At 39.3% G+C, this 22358-nt stretch overlaps 1 protein-coding gene across 1 annotated transcript in view; it reads right to left on the bottom strand.

Moving 5' to 3' along the window:
* Positions 1–1537: 1537 nt before the first annotated feature.
* The window catches only part of LOC141337869 (uncharacterized), a 43667-nt gene continuing 22846 nt past the window's right edge, over positions 1538–22358 (bottom strand). Inside the window, exons 6-8 of the mRNA XM_073843451.1 lie at positions 14814–14963; positions 2704–2750; positions 1538–2620 (exon numbers count right to left, since the gene is read on the bottom strand). Coding sequence (XP_073699552.1) covers positions 2073–2620; positions 2704–2750; positions 14814–14963 — 745 coding nt within the window. The 3' untranslated portion in view covers positions 1538–2072. The remainder of the gene's footprint in view (positions 2621–2703; positions 2751–14813; positions 14964–22358) is intronic.

Below are 22358 nucleotides of genomic sequence, written 5' to 3'. Positions count from 1 at the left end.
ATGGAAAAATAGCTTTTACATTTGTCATAAAAATTAAATACTATCATAAAATATCCTCAAAATGCTAAATAATAATCAAAATATATTATTGAACAAACATATATTACATTAATTTCCCTAAAAAAAAAAATAAAAAAATAATGCATGAAGTGTGACCCAAAAAATAAAGAGACTCAGTTTAATTACTTTTATTTGAAAAAAATAGCTTATTCATTGTGTATAAAAATGTAATACTATCATAAAAACTCTCCATAATGCTAAATAATAATAAAAATATATTATTATACAAAAATATATAATGTATATATATATATATATAAATGTAAATATATAAATTTTCCGAAAATGAAGGGGCTCAATTTAAGTAATTTTAATGGAAAAATAGCTAAAAAATGATAAATAATAATCAAAATATATTATTAATGCAGCAAGTGTGACCCGAAAAAGAGGCTCAGTTTAATTAATTTTAATGGAAAAATAGCTCTTTAATTTTTAATACAAATGTAATACTATCATAAAATATCATTATACATTAATATACATTAATTTCCCTAAAAAAAAGAAAAAGAAAGAAAGTTCAATTTCAAGCAGCAAGTGTGACCCGAAAATAAAGAGGCTCAGTTTAATTACTTTTAATTGAAAAAAAAAAAAAAAAATAGCTCATTCATTGTGTATAAAAATGTAATACTATCATAAAAACTCTCCAAAATGCTAAATAATAATCAAAATATATTATTATACAAAAATATATCTTGTTAATTTTCCTAAAATTAAAAACAAAACAAAAGTGTGACCCGAAAATGAAGGGGCTCAATTTAATAATTTAAATGGAAAAATAGCTTTTTAATTTTTTAAAAAAATTAAATAGTATCATAAAATATCATCAAAATGCTAAATAATAATCAAAATATTTTTTTGAAACAAAATATATAACACTGATTTTCCTAAAACAAACAAAAAAAAAAACTAAGTTAAATTTCAAGCACCAAGTGTGACCCGAAAAAGAAGAGGCTCGATTTAATTTAACTATAATGGAAAAATAGCTTTTACATTTGTCATAAAAATTAAATACTCTCATAAAATATCCTCAAAATGCTAAATAATAATCAAAATATATTATTAATCAAAAATATATTACATTGATTTTCCTTAAAAAAAAAAAAAAAGTTAGATTTTAAGCCCCAAGTGTGACCCGAAAAATAAAGAGGCTCAGTTTAACTAATTTTCCATTTTACTATCATAAAATATCCTCAAAATGCTAAATAAAAATCAAAATATATTATTAAACAAAAATATATTACATTAATTTCCCTAAAAAAAAGAAAAAGAAAGAAAGTTCAATTTCAAGCAGCAAGTGTGACCCGAAAATAAAGAGGCTCAGTTTAATTACTTTTAATTGAAAAAAAAAATAAAAATAGCTCATTCATTGTGTATAAAAATGTAATACTATCATAAAAACTCTCCAAAATGCTAAATAATAATCAAAATATATTATTGAACAAAAAAATAAATATAACATTGATTTTCCTGAAAAAAAAAGAAATTACATTTCAAGCAGCAAGTGTGACCCGAAAATAAAGAGGCTCAGTTTAATTAATTTTAATGGAAAAATAGCTCTTTAATCTTCCATAAAAATTAAATACTATCATGAAAACTCTTCAAAATGCTAAATAATAATCAAAATATATTAATGAACAAAAACATATTACATTAATTTTCCTAAAATTAAAAAAAGTTAGATTTCAAGCACCAAGTGTGACCTGAAAAATAAAGAAATTATTTTCTTATTTCAAGAAAATAAAGAGAGTCAGTTAAATTAATTTTAATGAAAAAAATAGCTCTTTTCATTTCAAGACTTCTATAAGTTTTTCTTTAAAAATGAAGAGGTTCACAGGAAATGAATGTTTTTAATGTCCAGTTGCAAAGACACTGTTTCTAGAAGTGATTTTGAATGTTGCTTTCAAACATATCATAATAATAATAATAATGAAGTAATTTCCACAAACACTAGTATTAGTGTGTATTAGTGTGTGATTTGTGTAATGTGTGTGTGTTACAGAGATGTGTGTTATTCAGTTGTGTTTAATGTCACACAGAGACACTGAAGAGTTTGAAGAATAAAGTTTAAATCCAGCGTGTAGTGTGTGAGTGAATGTGTGTGTGAATGTGTGTAAGTGTGTGAGTCTGTGTTTGTCAGAGACGCTGTAGAAGGACAGAGTGCCGTTCGACTCGTTCAGATACACTCCTACTCTCTTACAGGAGCCTGAACCAGCAGATATATCAGTGGAGTTATTATTGTGCCAGACAGTGAATCTGTGATTAGAGCATTCAAGACTCCAGGAGTTCACATTACGTCCAAACACACTGTCATTACCCCATCCTTTCCTCTTGATTTCTTTATATGTCACTGATATATGAACATAATCTCCACTCCATTCAGTCTCCCAGTAACAGCGTCCAGTCAGACTCTCAACACACAGAACCTGAGACCAATCATCAAATCTGTCTGGATGATCAGGATATGACTGTGTCTGACCCACATTTGTCACCTTTCTGTTGTCGTCAGACAGAGAGAGGTGTACGTTTGCTGTGTTTGTATCCAGTGTGAGATCACAGGCATCTGAACACAAGACACACATTACAAGAGACACATTTACAACTAAACAACAAACAAGAAAACTGTGAGTCTGTTTGTGGACTTACATTTGTGGAGTCCTGATGTGAGCATGAACTCTCCTCCATGATCCACACTAGAAAACACACACAGAGACATTCATCTCATAATAATAATAATAATAATAATAATAATAATAATAATAATAATAATAATATTATTATTATTATTATAAACACACACATCTGCATGAATGAGTGTTTCAATAATAAGAAATAGTCTGTTAGTTTGTCATTCAATCACACAAAAGCTTCTCATATTGTGAACAAACACAAACTCTCTCATCTCTTTCTTCCTTTGTTTCCCACAAACTCTTATCTGTCTCAAGCAACCTAGCAACCGCCTAAACACCCTAGCAACCATCTAGCAACCCTCTTCAAACTTAAATTATTTCCTAAAAACTTGCTAGTGACGTTAAAAGTGTTCGCATAAACATCTTCTGAAAACATGCGATTCACGTTAACATGGTTGTGGCTAAAAGGGATACAGCTACAGGAAGTGAATGTAATAAATACACCGCTGCTCAAAAGTTTGGGATCAGTAAGATTATTATTGTTGATATTAAGTCTTTTCTGCTCATCAAGGCTGTATTTATTTGTAATATTATGAAATCTTATTGCAATTTCTAATATTTGTTTCCTATTTTATTATATTTTAAAATATCATTTATTTCTGTGACGCAGCAGTGATTTTCAGCATTTCTCCAGTCTTCAGCGTCACATGATGCTCTAGAAATCAGTCTAAAATTATGATTTACTATCGATGTTGAAACTGTTGTGCTGCTTTATTTTTTTATTTTTTTTTGCAACATGTGATTTTTTTTTTTGATGAATACAAAGTTAAAAAGAGCAAAATAGAGTTCAAAGTTCAAAATAGAAATCTTTATTATGACTTTTTATTAATTTAACACATATCTCCTGAATAAAAGTAATAACTATTTGATATTAAAAAAATATCAAAATATGAAGCAGCACAGCGGTTTTCAACATTTATAATAAATGGGAATATTAGCATGATTTCTGAAGGATCATGTGACGCTGAAGAGAAAGAAATTATATTTTTATATTTTATTACTTGGACATTAAAATAGAAAACTGTTATGTTAAATTGCAATAATATTTCACAAAAGAACATTTTTTTGATCACATTGATACAGCCTTGATGAGTAGAAGAAACTTCTTTAAAAAGCATTAAAAAGCTTACTGATCCCAAACTTTTGAGTGGTAATATATATTAGGTATATATATTAGGGGTGTGACGAGATCAGACTGGTCTCGCGAGAACGTGACGATATAGCAAAACATTTTGCAGTGTTTAATTAGAGCTGTATGATTAATAGCGAAGTCCCTTTAAGTGTATTCTTTAGTCTTTGTAAATAGTTAAAAGATCACGATCTCTATTCAAACAGCCAAGCAATCCCTGAATGACAATAATTCACATCGAAACTCCACTGACGCATTTCACAATGTGAAACGGGTAATAAAGACATTCCCTATACGATAAAAAATAAAATAAAAAAATAAAAAAAATTCCTGGCTAAAATATATTTAAAATAAATGTCAAATATATGTTGTATCTGTGATGCTCAATTAAATATATTTTTGAAGTCAAAAATATATTTGCTTTAAAACCAAAATATATTTAAAAATATTCAGATTTCAAAAATACATTTCCAACCTTACAGTAGAATGTGCATGGAGATCAAAGTATCCATTATGTAAGGGATAATGTACAGGCAGCCGGTAGTTATCGTAGAAATAAGCCCCGACAGTGTGATCAGGACTTGTTTCACACTGAAGGAGCTTATTTCTGCGATAACTACCGGCTGCCTGTACATTATCCCGCTAATTACACGGCTACTTGCCACATAAGGAAAAAAAACTGGACATGAATATGAATTTGAAACCTTTTATTGGCATATTTGTTTTAAATTAACATTTTTATCCTTCCGCGAAACGATATAGTACCACGTGACTAACATTCAAACTATGTACGTTAGTAAGACAATTTAAATAGATTAATGTCGAAATTTTCCATTGTTAATTGTGGTTGTCCAGTGTTTGTCACAAGATGGCGCCAAACGATAATCTTTGTTGGCACGGAGGGATTTTAAACATACAAGTAGTACCGGCTATGCGTTATTACTTTGGAGCGGTGATTTTTTGAAAAGAACGAACCTGCAAATGTCTCAACTGACCAATCAGAATCAAGCATTCCAAAGAGCCGTGTAATAATTAAAAATGTATTTAATGTAATTAAAAAATAATAATAAAATGACCGTAACAGATATGCATGTTATGTACAACATCAAAAACTATTTGGATACGGTCAAAGTCCCTTTAAGGCTATCCTGCGGGCAGCGTAGTGTACGCATGCGCAATGCCTTAGTGACGTTAGGGACTTTAAAATTAGATTTTAAAAATAAAAACGCATATATATATATATATATATATATATATATATATATATATATATTCCATGGAATGTCTGGATACTGGATTCTGATTGGCTGGCAGGTGTGCAGTAAAACCGTTTAATGCACAGGTAGTTCCAAGTCAGTTTAATCACCGTTCTATATTAATGCGCTGCTTTAATTGATGCACGCAAACGCAGAGAGAGAGATATCGGAGATCACATTGTGCTGCGCACATACATAAACTTCTTGTCAGCACTTCCCCGTGATTCTTATTGTTAAAATATCCTAGATACTAGATCGCTACATTATATTCCTCAGCAACAAGGTGGTAAAACTGCGTTTTTTGAATCAATTCGTTGTTTGTAGAGAGAGACGCGCAGACGCACAGCAATGCAGACAGGTACGCACACACACACACACACACAACTGTCATCTCTACCTCTCTCTCGGTCGATGGATAATTTACTGAAGCAAATGCTAGAATTCATTCAAATAAATGTGATCTTACCGCACTATTTCATGTCTGTGTTTGATTTGAAGCAGGCAGAATGCTAGAGCGCGTGTCATAACTGACGAAAATAACCGTCTTTTTTACCTATTCATTCAGATCAAATATTGCGCTGCAAAGAGCAGTACTAGTTTTAACTTGTCTATAATTTAGCAAATGACCATGGAATAAGCGGGATAATCAACGGCTTGCCGTGCATTAAAGGATTTAAAATGCACTTCGCGTCGGGCGGATATTAGCCTCCACGTCGTGCATTTAAAATCCTTTAATGCACGGCAAACCGTTGATTATCCCTTACATATTTAACTCTTTAACAAAAAGTAATGTAACTGCAAAAAAAAAAAAAAAAAAATCAGGCTGAGGCGCGATTTCCGAGAGCCGTGTCAGGAAGCTGAAGATAGGAGACGGGAAGAAAGACGTTGATTAATGTTTGCGTTAATTAAGTGGGTGGAGGATGGAAAATTCTCAGTTCTGCCTTATCTCCAATATATTATTCTCGTTTATTATGCCGTATAACCTTTGTGCTATATTGTAGACTTGAAGAGGTTAGTAAAATATCTATGTTTTAGATAATTATACATCTTGACAATATGTGATGTGCTTAGCCTTTATCTTACTATTCTGCTTCTTCAGAAAGGGAAAGAACTTTACAAATAAAAGCAAGGAAATTGAAGAACAGCTACCCAAGCCAGACATTCTTAAGACAAAAAGTAAACCTTTTCCTCGAGGCCACAGATGAGAGACGAACCAGCAGCAGAAAGTAAGTGTTTTGCCAGTCATCTATGTATAAATATGTCCTCAAAATTATTCATACCCTTGATACACATTAATAAATAAATAATAATTAATCTTCATTGTTTATCCTCTCAAGAAAAAAAGAATTTAAAATGGGGGTATTTTTCTCTAATACACAATGACCACAGTTAGTCTGTAGGACATTTTTCAGCGTAATAAGAATAAATTTTCTGATGGAGACATGGTGACTATATGCATAAATATACAGTCCTAATGCTTGACATGTGCACAGAGCGTTAATTAAGAATTAATTAATCATGATGATTGCTCATGTCAGTATTTATACATAACATTGTGTATTTATATAACATTGTGATAGTCTGATATTTATTCAAAGATTTTATGGTGGTCAGTGTTATGTGCTTTGTTTTTAATCTGTAAATATTCTCCTTTACAGGTTCCAAAGGCTCTATCCAAGGCTTCACTGTCTGGTGCTGCTAAAGTAAGTATTTTGCTTCCACTTTGCAAAGTACATGGTGCCACTGCATTAGTGTCATTCCTTTGTACATTCTTAATTTTCATTCTTTGTTTATTCTTAACCAAGTAAATACGTTTGTAGTTAAGCTCTTCCTTCTTTTGATTAATTTACCAGTAGGCCTAGTAGTGTGTCTGTAACAACACTGTTGACTTTAATTGTATGTATGTGTTTATTTATTTGTTTCTTTATTTTTAGGGTTCCAGTGATGCTGAATATATACAGTGCCTTTGCGAAATTATTCATACCCCTTTCACTTCACATTTTGTTATGTTGCTGCCTTATGTTAAACTACTTTAAATTACTTTTTTTCCCACATCAATCTACACTCCCTACTCCATAATGGCAAAGCAAAAAAATAGGTTTTTAACATTTGTGCAAATTTATTAAAAATAAAAAACTGAAAAGATCCTGTTGCATAAGTACTCATACCCTTTTCTGGGACACTCGAAATTTAGCTCAGGAGCATTCATATTGCTTCTGGATGTTACTACACTTCGAGTGGAGTTAAACTGTGGCAAATTCATTTGAATGAGTATGATTTAGAAAGACATACACCTCTCAGAAAAGGTCTAACAGCTGAAAATGCATATCAGAGCAAAAAAAACAAAAAAAAAACAACAAGTCCTGAGGTCAAGGTAACTGCCTGTAGAGCTCAGTGACAGACTTGTGTTAAGGCAATGATCTAGGGAAGAGTTCAGAAAAAAATCTGCTGCATTGAAGGTTCACAGAAGCATTATCCATAATGGAAGACGACTGGAACAACTAGGACTTTAGAAAATGTCTGCCAGCCCCCATCCAAGCTGACAGAGCTTGAGAGGTGAAAAGATGAGGCAATGGCAGATAATTGTCAAATGCAGATTTGCAAAGCTTGTTGACATCATACCCAAAAAGACTTGAGGCTGTAAAGGTGCTTCAACTGAGTTAAGGGTATGAATACTTATGCAATGTACTTATTTCAGTGTTTTATTTTTAATAAATTTGTAAAATTTGCAAATCTGGTTTTTGCTTTGTCATTATTATGATGTATGGAGTGTAAATTTTACAAATTTATTAAAAAAACTGAAATAAGTACATTGCATAAGTATTCATAGTCAAGTCTGTCACTGAGCTCTACAGGCAGTTATCTTGACCTCAGGACTTGGTTTTTGCTCTGATATGCATTTTCAGCTGTTAGACCTTTTCTGAGAAGTGTATGTCTTTCTAAATCATACTCATTCAAATGAATTTGCCACAGTTTAACTCCACTCGAAGTGCAGTAACATCTAGAAGCAATATGAATGCTCCTGAGCTAAATTTCGAGTGTCCCAGAAAAGGGTATGAATACTTATGCAACGGGATCTTTTCAGTTTTTTTTTTATTTTTAATAAATTTGCACAAATGTTAAAACCTATTTTTTGCTTTGCCATTATGGAGTAGGGAGTGTAGATTGATGTGGGGGAAAAAGTAATTTAAAGTAGTTTAACATAAGGCAGCAACATAACAAAATGTGAAAAAAATGAAGGGGTATGAATAATTTCGCAAGGCACTGTAAGTACTGTTTGCTGAGAATTTAGGTCTATACATACATACTCAAATGTGTTTTGTTTTTTTTACAATTTATATTGAAAATGTCTTTTTATGTAATCACAACTGCAGGTGGAGTTAGCAAATGGCACAGGAATAAAAAAAAATCATCAGTGGACTTCTGCAGGCCCAAACAGCCCCTTCAACGGCGAGTGTTCTTTTAATGTCCGCCTTTTCTACTGGAGGTTCTGATTCACGGCGATTTGAAAGGTAAACAGTTTTGAAGAACCGGTCAAATTGTTAGATATGTCAGATAAAGTATTTTAAAATGGCTGATTCTACTTCTCTTTCATTGGTTCTTTTACTGTCTAAAAGATACCAATAAAAATATCTCTTTTCTTTCCTTTATCATTTTCATTCCTAATGTTAAGATGAACAAAACCTTTTGGAAATCTAAAACTAGTCAGAAGACTGTTGCATATCCTCTGTACCCTATTCAAATGTTCATGTAATGTGTTTTGTGTTTTGTCTTTTGTAGGAGGACAGAGCAAAACTGACAGTGGTGCCAAGCGAAGGACTGCCCTTGACAAGGAAACCATGACAGCCATGTATGGTAAGTGAAGACTTGCTGTTCATCTGGAATCGCTTACTGTGCGAGTAGGTACTACATTTGAATTTGAACTTATTTTGCAACCATTAAAAAAAACGTATGTTCTATGAATAAAAATGTGGACTTAGCCACGTTGTTACTGTCACTTAACAGCATCATTGGTGCCACTTCATTACCATTCATAATCTTTATTTTGCTAATTTTGTGCATTCGGGCATGCTATTCTGTGGACATACTGTTTTTCACCTACATGCACACATATGTGTAGGGATGCACCAATACCACACAGACAAAGAAACACCAACAGAGTCCATGATGAATGCTTGATTGATGTGATTAATGGAGGATTTAGAGATTACACGTACATATATGTTAATATTATGTAACTAATTTAATATTAAACATTTAAATTAATGTATCAATATCTTTTCTACAAAAAGTAGTCTTGGTGCATCCCTACATATGAGATAAGTATTTGGTCTTGGACACAGTGTTATAGAACGTAAAATTTACTACAAAAATACCGCAAGACTTGTTTGTTTTAGAAACAAAGAAGATATTTTACTGAAATCTGAGAGATTTCTATCTCTCCACAGAAAGTCTACACAGCTACCACACTGATGCTGCAGAAAGTTCATAAAGAGATAATAAAGCAAATTCATATTCATCAAGCAGTTTAGACCCAATTTTCAGAAGTGACTCAATCACTTTATATTATGAGCAGATTTAATTTAGGGCTTTATCTATAACATCCACTTTGATCAGCAAACATAAACAGAAGCTCAACCATACTTGTTTGATGTGCAACAACAAACTTTATTGGTTTTTATAGAAGCTCAAACATGATGTGTTATAGCAAAGAATGAACCCCATTGGTTCTCATACATCAAGCAAGCTTGCTTGAGCTTCTATTTGCCATTACTGATGTGTGCATTAATTTGTTTCTATGTGGATATGTGGTGAACCACCCCTTTAAAATATAGCTGTGATTTTTTTTTTCTGTTACAGTGGCAGTGAAGAAGAGGTTTCCCAATGTGTCCAAGGAGGCTTTGGGGATTGCAGTGAATTCTAAGCTGGGGGAACTGAAACTGCTTGAAAGGAAAAAAGCTGTTAATATATATTAATATATGTTTTTATACAACAGTTCGTTCTGGTTCTCAAATCTGATTGGTTGAGAACCGTGAGATATTCTACTGGTATCGCTACAGGAACGCCCTTTCACAATTTTTTATCACTCCGCGTGTTCTAGCTGGGACCTTGTTTTTTCAGAGTGTCATGGCGGACGTCCAAATCCTGTATCATTTTATAAATAATACTCTTTTTGTGTCACGGAATATAGTTTTAAGAAGTTTTCAGGCGAGAATGTACTTGTTTATAGTTCAAATATGCAGTTTGTTAATAAAGATAACGTCTGTTTGAAAATTTGCTTCGTCGTTTTCGGACGTACAAGACCCATATCGTCAGGGGGCGTTCTGCACTCATCAATCCGCTCGAGAGCGCTCTCACCACGGCCAGATCTTCTGGAATTTACCGCTGGTTCTGATGTCTCTGTAGTGGTTACACCTGACATGTGATTCGTTATGGGTAAATCTCACGGGCAGTCTTTGATCTCAATAATTTATTATTTGTTCCAGAGAAGAAGATAGTTCATGTAGTATGTTTATGTAAATTCAATGCTGAATGCTGCCTTTACTCTTGACTGAATTGCCTAGCAACTTTTTGATGCCTGTTTTTGTTGTTGTTGTTTATTAAATATTACTACTCAGTAAATAAAAATGTATATAAACTATATTTTAAATAATGAATTTAATAATAGTATTTAGTATTGAGAAACATGCGTGTATTCGTGATGAGTTTAGTTAACGTTACATTGTTCCGCCTTTAGATGGCGACAAGAGACCGTTTTATGAGTGAGCAGTTAATAGTGACTTTGGGACTTTTAAAATGAAAAGTTAAGAGGAAGTTATTTTTAGCTTCAACAACAGCTTGACACAGCGAATAAATGCACTGCGCAGCAAAATCACCCTTAACAGATGAACGGATATTAACGCTTTCTTCAGTAAACATTCAAACTAATGTCATATCATAAAGAAAATCTTTATTTGATGAATATGTTATACATATATTATACATATTATATATATGAGCAATATCACACTCGTAGACTTGAGATATGGCTGTATATCGGCACTCTGTGATTACCTACGGCGAATCACAACCGTGCCGATATACAGCCATATCTCAAGTCTACGAGTGTGATATTGCTCATATATATAATATGTATAATATATGTATAACATATTCATCAAATAAAGATTTTCTTTAAAAAAAATGTTACATGTAAATGTATTTTCTTGGACTGAAATATATGGAGGGCAAAATATATTTTTAAATGATTTTAAAATATATTTTCAAAAATATACAAAAAAATGTATTTGTAGAAAATATATTTATGTAAATATATTTTGAAATATATTTTTGCAAATATATTTTTTTGTCATTTTTTGTATATTTTAAAATATATTTCAAAAAATATATTTTTTTATCGTATGGGTCAAATCTTTCATGCTGCTGCTAATCCAGAACGAGAAACACAAACAGTCTTTTTAACCACATAATGATCTTTATTTCTGTGTTACAGACATTTACAGGGGTGATAGCGTTCCGGCACCACGCCGGATTTCCGGCGTACTGTGGCTGCGGAAAAAAAAATCAGATTCGCGGATATTGATCTGTCATTTCTCTAAATCTGAGATGCGCAGGTCAGAGAGCAGCTTTAAAGCTCAACGACTCAAACAATATACATACTAGCCGATGAGCCAATCAGAAGTAGGGAAAGGGCGGGCCTTGTGTCTTTGTCAAATAGATTGATACAGGTTAAGGCAATGTTCCTTGCGCGAAGGTGTTTTTAGCTCCCATACAATTGTCTCATACTGGCAACTCAAACCGTAAGTCATGGCTATGCTTATGAAGCCATGGGAAGCCATTAAAGATATCGATAAAGGCATATACAGGGCTCGCAAAATCGCTAGCCCGACGTCCCGGAGCTATTGTGTTTTCCAGTCGGGCTACCGACATGTTTGACCAGCTGCCCGACGGGCTATCCTGAAGTAGAAGGCTCCTGCAGGTCCTTAAAACTCCTCAGTTTAGTTGTATCAAATTTAAGGCCATAAAATTTGTAAATATTTTAAATAGTAAAAGAAGAGGATTAATTATTTTAAGATGTCTTACAGTTGGGGACGGTGTTGTGCCTTTTTTCGACCCCTGCCAAATTATCACCCCCTCTCGTTGAAACCGCTACCTGATTGCCTAATCCTAACCCCTCCCCCACACCTAACCCTAAACCTACCAATACTAGGGGGGTAGTAATCTGGCGGGGGTCAGAATTCGGCACAACGATGGAAAGACGAGAATCGCGATAGAGCTGGATTAAACTTTAAGAGGCAATGATGTCACTGAATAAATATGCTCACTGCACGTTTCAAAGTCAAAACGCGGCACTGTTGTCTTTATATGAATGCATCTGAAGGGAACCGACTGTCCTCAGAAACGTGTCGTTGGCATTTTCATTTCATGCCTGATAAAACAGCGTTAATGCTGCTTTGCTTTCAGCCGTTCCTAGGGAAACCGTAATATTTCAGCGCTCCTAAAGCGCCCCCTCGTGACAGAATTAATTTGCACGTCCAAATTTTCAGCTGTTTTTGGTCAGATTATTGCAAATCTCGACCAATGTTTTTTATGCAGCAAACACAGTGTTGTAAATGTGAAATAAGTTAATGTGCTTTCTAAAAATCTAAACAATTAGGACATTTTGTTTTAAATAAATGTAATGCATTATATACTTGATTTATTCATTTTAATGGGACAAAGGCTGAAATGCCAATGTATAAGATTTTTTTTGTGAAAAACCTGTATCTGAACTGTAAATAATTTAATTGTATGGCTTAATACTGTATATCGTCCAACCCTACTCAACCCTACTGTTCATTTTACTTGTGCAGCTCTTAAAAAGGTTCATAAATTGCCTTACATTGATATTTAAAAATTCTGCAGATACACTGTAAATAGTGAAATAAAATTCATTCTTTGATATTTGTTGATATTTATGTATTGAAAATATTTTTGATTGACATTTAGACTCCTATCTAATTTTCTAAATTTAAAAAAAAAAAAAAAATTATTTGAGCTAGTTAAAATGATTTTCGGGCTACCAAAATCTGAAGAGTACCTGCCTGAAGGGCTACCAGACATTTAGAAATTTTGCGAACCTTGTTGACCTGTCATTTACTATCGCCCACCCACTCGTTACTTTATGTAAGAAATAAGCGGAGGATAGACCCGCCCTGGCGCATCTGTCTGTCTCCAGGCAGCATGCAAGCTATCTTCTTACACACGGCATCTCGCATATTTTGCACCATTTGCATGTTTTGGACCAAAAACTATGTTCAGAAAGGAAGAAATAAAGGGAAGGAGAAATGTTTTTTGTTAATCCCATACTGTCTTTTACAGTACATTTATTTATTATGCTTTTTCAGTTGAATGGTGCATATTTTGCAATTAAATTTGAAAAAATTAATGTGTGTCCTTTTTATGTTCTTTAGTTAATCAATTCCTGTGTACTTTGGAGTACTATTATTGCCACTTACTGACCTGTCTTGGTATGGCTGTAGCATCTGTAGCATTTACTTCCAGTGATTGTACTAAGATGGGCTAATAATGTCAATCTAGGCACTGAACATATTGAGAAGAAAATGCTGTGTTTTCTTGAATAATACTGGGGACATAATGCAAATATGAAAATATCTAAAAAGAGCCACTTGACAATAATGATGATCAGGGTTATACATACGCTGTTTATATATTTGGGCCCAGGGGCCAACATGTTATGTGTTAAAAGTGCGTCGCATACATAGTACCCCCACCCCACTCACCTCGGGGGCAAGGAAAAAAAGTTCAGGCTCAGGAATTTTTTCCACTATCAGGCCTGCATTTAAACAACAAAAGTACTGGGATAAAAGTTTATAGTTTGCGTATAAACGCGATCAAAACGAAAGTATCTAGTAACACTTGTATGTATTGTAACACTTATCCTTTCCGCCAGGAGGTGGCGAAATCTGCACGTTTTTAAAAAGTACTTTGAATCATTTATTAATTGAGACACGGACTCCTTCATTTAAAAATTTTATTTATTTATTTTATTTTTAAAAGACTTAAGCAATAAACTAAAAACAATTTTTTTTTTTTTCAGTTGAATAAAAAACTATTTTTCCCTATATATTTCATAATTGAGGATTTTGGTAAAAAGTTTCAAAATCTCGTCCCGTTCTCGTGAACCCAGTCTCGTGTCTCATCTCATAAGGACTTTGACATTCGTGTTTCCAGTTAAGTGTACCATATGCATCAGACGTTCAGCCAACGTTCTGTGGGTGTGACGTCTGAGGCTGAGACTAATGCTGCGTTCCAGGCAACCCGTTACCCATGTTTTCCAACCTTCTACCCGTAATAAATATATTTCTATATTCAGAGTTTTGTATTTAAAACATTAATTTCAAAAAAACTTTTGCTCGCGTGCATGTTCAAATTAACGTTTTAAACAGTGTACTACCAGTGTACTACTACGGTACTACCTTAAAGACGATACTACCGTTTCAAAAATGCAATGGCACCGCAGGTATTTTTAAGCTTTAGTATCGCGATACTACCGTAGTACCGGTATACCATGCAACCCTAGGTCTTACAAATCTTATTGTCATCTCATGACAACGATAAAAACAATTACAGATTCTCTCACAGTCACAGAGCCAGGACGACTGTTAATGCTCAACTTACTTGAGTTTGTCCAGATGGTTGAGCAGCTTCGCTCCAGATTCTCCTGGGTGATTGTAGCTCAGATCCAGCTCTCTCAGGTGTGAGGGGTTTGAACTCAGAGCTGATGCCAAAGCAGCACAACCTTCTGCTGTCACCAAACAATGAGATAATCTACAACAACAAGATTTAGAGTAACATCAGCCGAATATTCTAGTTGCTGTCTGTGTCATGTTAATCAAACAACAAAAGAAAATTAGATAATCACTCAATTAATCTATATTTTATTTATACAGTGAGGATGGTGCAGTCTTGTTTGCTTACTTTATTCAATTTCTGTGTATATTCCCTACCTGAATTTATATTTGACCTATCTGAAAAATTTAAAGGATTGTTTACAAGGTTACTGGGCCAGTGGGGATTTTGGCAGGGCAAGTAAAAATTCTGAATCGCCCCGACAGTGCCAATAGAAAAAATGGGTAGTTTTGAGCCCAGTTATATTAGAGGTATAGCTAAATACGAGATTTTTTTGTAAAGAGGGTTAGTGAGGTTATTTATCAGAGAGACAAAATATGTGTTTATTACTCCACACAACTCCACAAACAGCATTACCAGCTTCACACTAACCAGATTGACTTTATTTCTGTTAGAGGTCTACTGAAGTTCTGGTAACACTTTCTATGAAGCCCCTATTTATAATACATTATAAGGGTATTTCTAATGCATTATAATGAATGTGTAATGCATTATTAAAAAAAATAATAATATGTTATATCATCTCATGATTAATCATAACAATAACTATAACACATTATAATACTTGAGGATTTGAGGTTATAACTTTTAAGATTATGGTTATTTATAACACACAATAGAAACCATATTAAATCTTTTATTAAATAATTTCATTTACACCGCATTCCAAATTATTATGCAAATGATATCTTTCTCTGGTTTTCATAATTAGTCAATGCAAATGACAGTCAGTATAATTTTTAAGTCATCAACCATTAGGGTATAATTCGAATTTTATTGAACAAACCTCCTAATGATAACAGTATTTATTTCAAAAATAAAAAAAATTAAAATGCACTGTTCCACATTATTATGCACAACAGAGTTAAAACATTGTATAGGTTGTAAAGAACTGAAAATGGGCATTTGCTGAATTTGCAGCATTAGGTGGTCATATTTACTGAAATCAAAATCTATTTCAATCAAAAGCATCCTAACTGGGCAAGTTACATCTTACCATAGGACCCCTTCTTTGATATCGCTATCACAATTCTTGCATCCATTGAACTTGTGAGTTTTTGGATAGTTTCTGATTGAATTTGTTTGCAGGATGCCAGAATAGCCTCCCAGAGCTGCTGTTTTGATGTGAACTGCCTCCCACCCTCATAGATCTTTTGCTTGAGGATGCTCCAAAGGTTCTCAATCTGGTTGAGGTCAGGGGAGGATGGTGGCCACACCATGAGTTTCTCATCTTTTATGCAGATAGCAGCCAATGACACAGAGGTATTATTTGCAGCATGAGATGGTGCATTGTCATGCACGAAGATGTTTTTGCTACGGAAGGCACAGTTCTTCTTTTTGTACCATGAAAGAAAGTGGTCAGTCAAAAACTCGACATACTTTGCCGAGGTCATTTTAATACCTTTAGGGATCCTAAAGGGGCCAACCAGCTCTCTCCCTATGATTCCGGCCAAAAACGCCACCTCCTTGTTGTGGTCACAGCCTTGTTGGGACATGTTCCATCCACTACTCCATCCATCTGGACCATCCAAAGATGCACAACACTCATCAGTAAACAAGACTGTTTGAAAATGAGTCTTCATGTATGTCTGGGCCCACTGCAACCGTTTCTGCTTGTGAGCATTAGTTAGGAGTGGCCGAATAGTAGGTTTATGCACAACTGCAAGCCTCTGGAGGATCCTACACCTTGATGTTCGCGGGACTCAAGAGGCACCAGCAGCTTCAAAAACCTGTTTGCTACTTTGTAATGGCATTTTAGTAGCTGCTCTCTTAATCTGATGAATTTGTCTGGCAGAAACCTTCCTCATTCTGCCTTTACCTGCACGAACCTGTCTGTGCTCTGAATCAGCCTCAAATCTCTTCACAGTACAATGATCACGCTTACGTTTTCGTGAAATATCTAATGTTTTCATACCTTGTCCAAAGCATTTCACTATTTGACGCTTTTCGGCAGTAGAGAGACCTTTTTCTTTCCCATAATTGCTTGAAACCTGTGGCCTGCTTAATAATGTGGAACATCCTTCTTAAGTACTTTTCCTTTAATTTGGCTCATTTGGCAAAATATTTATCACAGGTGTCTGAGATTCATTTCAGTGATCCAAAGAGCCATGAGACACAATACCATCCATGAGTTTAATTGAAAAACAAAAAACTGTGTGTTTATGACACTTACATACAATTTGCATAATAATTTGGAACGCGGTGTATAATGGACTATATTATATTACATTTATTTTTTATATTATTTTATTTTATTTTGATGGTCCCCTTAGTCTATTGACTATAAGCAACTTTCCAACTACATGACAACTAACACTCCTTAGAGTATTAGTAGACTTAGGTTAAGGTTAGGCTAGGTACTTGCAAATTTACTTATTAGTTTGTCTTTTGGGGAACCATCAAAATACAGTGTTAGCATATATTTAGCATACTAATAATAATAATTACTGCTAGCTGACAGTTGCAGAGTCATAAAAAGCTGTCTAAAAGGTACCATCAATAATCAATCCAAATGTGTCATATTACACATTCATAAGATGGCGGCGCGCATCACTCAAACAGGTTTTCGCTGAAGAGCCGTCAAGCCGGCGTCAGCACGACGCCAGGGGCGTGGCAGGGGAATGTAACGTCTCCGTTCCCTCCTTCAGGGAACGTGGGTTACCTTCGTAACCTAGACGTTCCCCTTCAGTCGAATCACTTCGACGTTACATGGGAACTAGCCCTATGGAAAAGGCCACGACCCTGACGCTGCGTTACGCAACAACTTCACGTGCTGACAAGTATACGTGCCGACAGGCGAAGTGTAACGTAACCTTCCCAACGCCCTGAGGCCCAATAAGGGGGCCCTTCCAGGGATGCCAGTTGTACTGAAGCATGGGTTGGGGGGGGCGGAGCACATGAAATCTTTACATGTGGAAATGAGAATAATTCAATATATCCATAAAGGTTTTTAGGGATACACGAGGGAAACAGCGGTCTCCTCCGCTGGAATAATAAAAAACTAAGCCACAACCTGCGGGGCGAAGGAGACCCAGGCAGGATCACAGTGCAGGGCTACTCCGCGCCTAGCCCTGACTGCGGGGCAGGAGGACCCAGGGTTCGCCGGAGGGAACATTCTGGGAAATAGCGCACGGATCCATGTGGGAATGGCGCCGCAAGCCGACACCAGCCGGTCTTCCCGCTCACCTGTGAGTCCTTATATTAGGACACGGGAGAACGGCCTCTACGCAAGGTTGTAGAACCAAGCGAAGGTGGGGTGTCGCCCAGCCCGCAGCTTCCGGTTTTTACATCTGCTGGTGAGGTGCCATGAACCAAGGATCACGGCTGTCCCTGAGTATAACAGGGAGAAGGCATCTACCACCCAGTTAGCCAACCTCAGTTCGGGGAGCATTCCCTTTCTGCTGAATCCCGAGGCAGATGAAGCGGCTGAAGTGCCGAGTGATTCAAGTTTCACATATTTAACGACACAACATCGCAAGGCTGGGTCTGCCTCCTCCGGGGCAGAGCTTGCAGGTTCACCACCTGATCGCGGAAAGGCGTGGTGGGAACCTTGGGCACCGGGCCGGGGTCTCGACGGTAACGTGGAAGACGCCGGGCCCGAATTTCTCGACAGACTTTGCTGGCAGAGACGCATGTAGGCCCTCTTAATGGGAGCCAGGGCAGTCAGGAGCGCTGTCTTAATGACAGGAATTTTAGCTCGACTGAGGCCAGTGGCTCCGATGGACCGACCCGTGGCCCTGAAAGGCGACGGGGAGGTCCAAGAGGTAAGAGGTGTTATTTTTGCTAAGCACCTCCGAGGAACCTGAGCTTGTCGGTACCCCACCCTCTTAAAGGAAGCCAGGGCAGTCAGGAGTGCTGTCTTAATGACAGGAATTCTAACTCGACTGAGGCCCATGGCTCTTAAGGAGCAACCCGTGGCCCTGAAAAGGCGACGGGGGGGTCCCAGAGGGTATGAGGTGTTACTTGACAGAGAAAACTTGTAGGTCTCCTGCCCTCTTAACGGGAGCCAGGGCGGTCAGGAGCGCTGTCTTGATGACAGGAATGTTAGCTCGACTGAGGCCAATGGCTCAATAGGAGCGTCCCACGGCTCTGAAGGCGACGGGAAGGTCCCAAGAGGGTATGGGGTGCGTTCTGGGCACCTCTGTGAAACCTCACGACCAGAAACTGCTTACCTACTTTGCTCCATCTACTGCATGTGATATGCGGCGAAGCCGCGGCATATACTTGGAGTGACGAGGGGACAGCCTGCGCTCAAACTCTCCTGCAGGAAGGGAAGCATTACTGCAATCGTGTATCTCTGTGGGTCCTCTCTTTTTAGCGAGAGGAATGCCAGCAAATAGACCTCATCTCAGTGCGTAAGCCTGCCTGGTCAAGGGAGCTCGGTACCGAGTGATAGTTGTATCACGGCCTGTGAAGGCCGGAGAGGTCTGGGGTGTCAACCTTTTCGTGCCCTACAGGGAGGGACTGCCGCAAGGGAGAGGTTACTAAGACCTGAGTCCGGGTGGGCCATCCTTGTAGCGCAACCAACAGACTACTCCTCGTCCTCCCTGGACTTGCACAGCGTCTGAGCAAGGAGGCTCGCTGGGGAAGGGCGTACTTGGGCCCCGGAGGTCAGCTGTGTGCCGGCGTTACTCTGAAAGAGGCAGCTGGCAATGAGAGGAATCGGAAGACGAGCGGATGTGGCTGGCCTACCGATATACTCCAACTAGCTGCGTCACGGGGTGGAGTCGCCATCCTGCAGGTGGGTGGACTGCCGTGAGAGCCGATAGACTGCACGGTTGAGTTTTCCTGCTTCAAGAGAATGGCAAGTAGCAAAATCTGCCACATTGGACTCCATGGGAGCAGATGGGGAGGTTGTAAGCCTCCATCGTACATGGCAACCCAACCCGTGGTAAGCCACGAGCTGGCTTGTTGGCCATACTGCGGGAAAACGCCAGTCCGGAGTGAGCCGAGATGCCATGCCCATCGTGGGACTCGATCGTGCTGAAGCGGTCTCACATAAAACAAGCTTAGCGGCTCTTAGCGGCTAGAGCTGTCATGTGCCCCAGGAGCCTCTGATTTTGAGAGGGACCGCTGTATTGTGTCTGATTAACTCAGGGACTACAGCACTGACTGCGCGCTCTATTTGTAGTAAGGCGGGCTGTCTTGTCGGACCGAGTCGGCTCCCTGACCGAGGAAACGAATCCCCTCGGCTGGCCTGAAGGACCAGATGGCGGGGGTGCCGAAGCACCAGGTCCCTATGCTCGCACAACGGAACTCAGGAGTGGGCTATACAAAGCACCAGCCGAAGAGACGGTTGATGATGCGAACTCCTGTCTGCCGAAGAGGGGACAGGGGAGCTCCCATGGCCTGAAAAAAGGCAGGAAGGAGGGGGACTTGCCAAATGGAAGCACCTCACGCTGAAGAGCTCGACCCCCGGAGCAGACCGCCGAGGGGGTGTGCGTCGGGGGGAAATCGAGACGTGACAGCGGATGCTCTTCAGGCAGATGGCTGCAACCCAGCCCTGGAGACGGAAACATACCTGTATGTGCTTCGTCGTGAGCGAGTGTGCCGACAGCCTGAAAGGGATCGGAACAGAGCTCCATCCAGGGCTGATATTAACCCACCACACTTAACTGGACACGTGAAGTCGGGACTGAGAGATCCCGACCTCGTCCGGGGGAGGGACAGGCTGGATCGCGTCCTTCGCCAGTAGGAATGCGACCTCCGCAGGCAGAACAGAGGCACGCCTGCCCGAATAAGAATGTAAGGGGTACCTCTGAGTCTGGGCGGACGCCTGGGCCGGGCCGTACCGTCCGTATCAACCAGCGTAGTGGTATCAAGGGAATGTTGACCGACGTGACCGTGGTGGGGCAGCCTAGGGGGAGACAGGGAAGGGGACAGAACCCAGAAGGATGAGCGTCCTGGGGAAGTGTCTAACTGCACTAAGCAGTGCTTACCCTCTTCCCTGGATCCCGCGCTGGCGAAGACCAGCCGCGAGTCTGGTTCCGAGGAGTGTAAGTGCTGCTCAGGAAGGAAACTCGAGGCCGAAGCCAGAGGTGAGAAATTTGCTCTTTTTGAGAAAATGTGGGTACCGTCGACCGTTGGCTGACGGCAGCATTGAAGCACACAGTGGCTCCCGGCCCTCCACCGGGAGCGGGGAGCGTAGATGTTAGCATCCCCTAAGGAGCAGTCTCAATCACCTCTGGAGGCCCGCGTCAGGGACGTTTCGCAGTTTTCTTGCGAGTGTTTCGGGCCGGTCCCTGTGCCGCGGGCGGCGCCACACTCCTGCGGCTGGCTCTGCGCTTGCGGGCCCTTCTCGCCGACCTGGCGTCGTGGGCCTCCGCAGGGGGGCGAGCCGTAGATGTTGCGGCCGCAGGGGGGCGCCCTCGGCGACGTGCAGGCGGAGGCGGTGCCTCCGGCGGCGGGATGGAAGCATCGCGGCGGGGCAGGATGTGAAACGCCTCCGTCTGTCTCTGGGCTGCCGCGAACTGTTGGGCAAAGTCCTTGACAGAGTCGCCGAATAGGCCCCTCTGGGAGATGGGAGCGTCGAGAAAGCGTGCTTTGTCGGCATCTGCCATCTGGGCCAGAGAGAGCCACAGGTGTCGCTCCTGGACCACAGCCGTGGACATCACCTGACCAAGGGCCCGCGCCGCGACCTTCGTCGCACGAAGGGCGAAGTCGGTGGCAGCGCGGAGTTCCTGCATCGTACCTTGGTCAGGACCACCCTCGTGCAGCTGTTTCAACCCCTTGGCCTGGTAGACCTGCAGGGTCGCCATCGCATGCAGGGCCGAGGCGGCCTGGCCCGCAGCATGAAAAGCGCGGCCCGCAAGGGCGGACGAGCGCTCACACGCCTTGGACGGGAGACGCGGCCGGCCCCGCCAGGTGGCAGCGCCACGCGGGCAAAGTTGCACCGCCATAGCGCGCTCGACCTGGGGAACCGACGCATACCCCCTGGCCGCCCCGCCATCAAGGGTGGCGAGGGGAGAGGAGCTGGGCAGCGGGCGAGATGAAAAGGGCGCCCGCAAGGTCTTAACCAGCTCCTCGTGCACCTCCGGGAAGAATGGCACCGGGGGAGGGCGAGGTGATGCCGCCGGAGCCGTCCCCAGGAACTAGTCGCCCAGCCGAGAAGGATCGGCCGAGGCCGATGGAGTAACCTCCAGGCCGATCCCCCTGGCGGCTCGGAGGAGCATAGCCGAGAGCTCGGAGTCTGCCTCCGACGGGGCAGCAACCGCGGAGGGGCGCCGCGCCGCCGGAAGAGCGTCCTCACTCCCTGACTCTCCCTCTGACGCAGCGTCAGACATCTCTTCCTCCTGTGGAGCGCCAAAGGAGACG

The sequence above is a fragment of the Garra rufa genome, chromosome 1, assembly GCF_049309525.1.
Source record: "Garra rufa chromosome 1, GarRuf1.0, whole genome shotgun sequence".
Taxonomy (NCBI): domain Eukaryota; kingdom Metazoa; phylum Chordata; class Actinopteri; order Cypriniformes; family Cyprinidae; genus Garra; species Garra rufa.
Note: the sequence above shows the minus strand (reverse complement) of the source record. Positions and strands in the feature narration are given on the sequence as shown.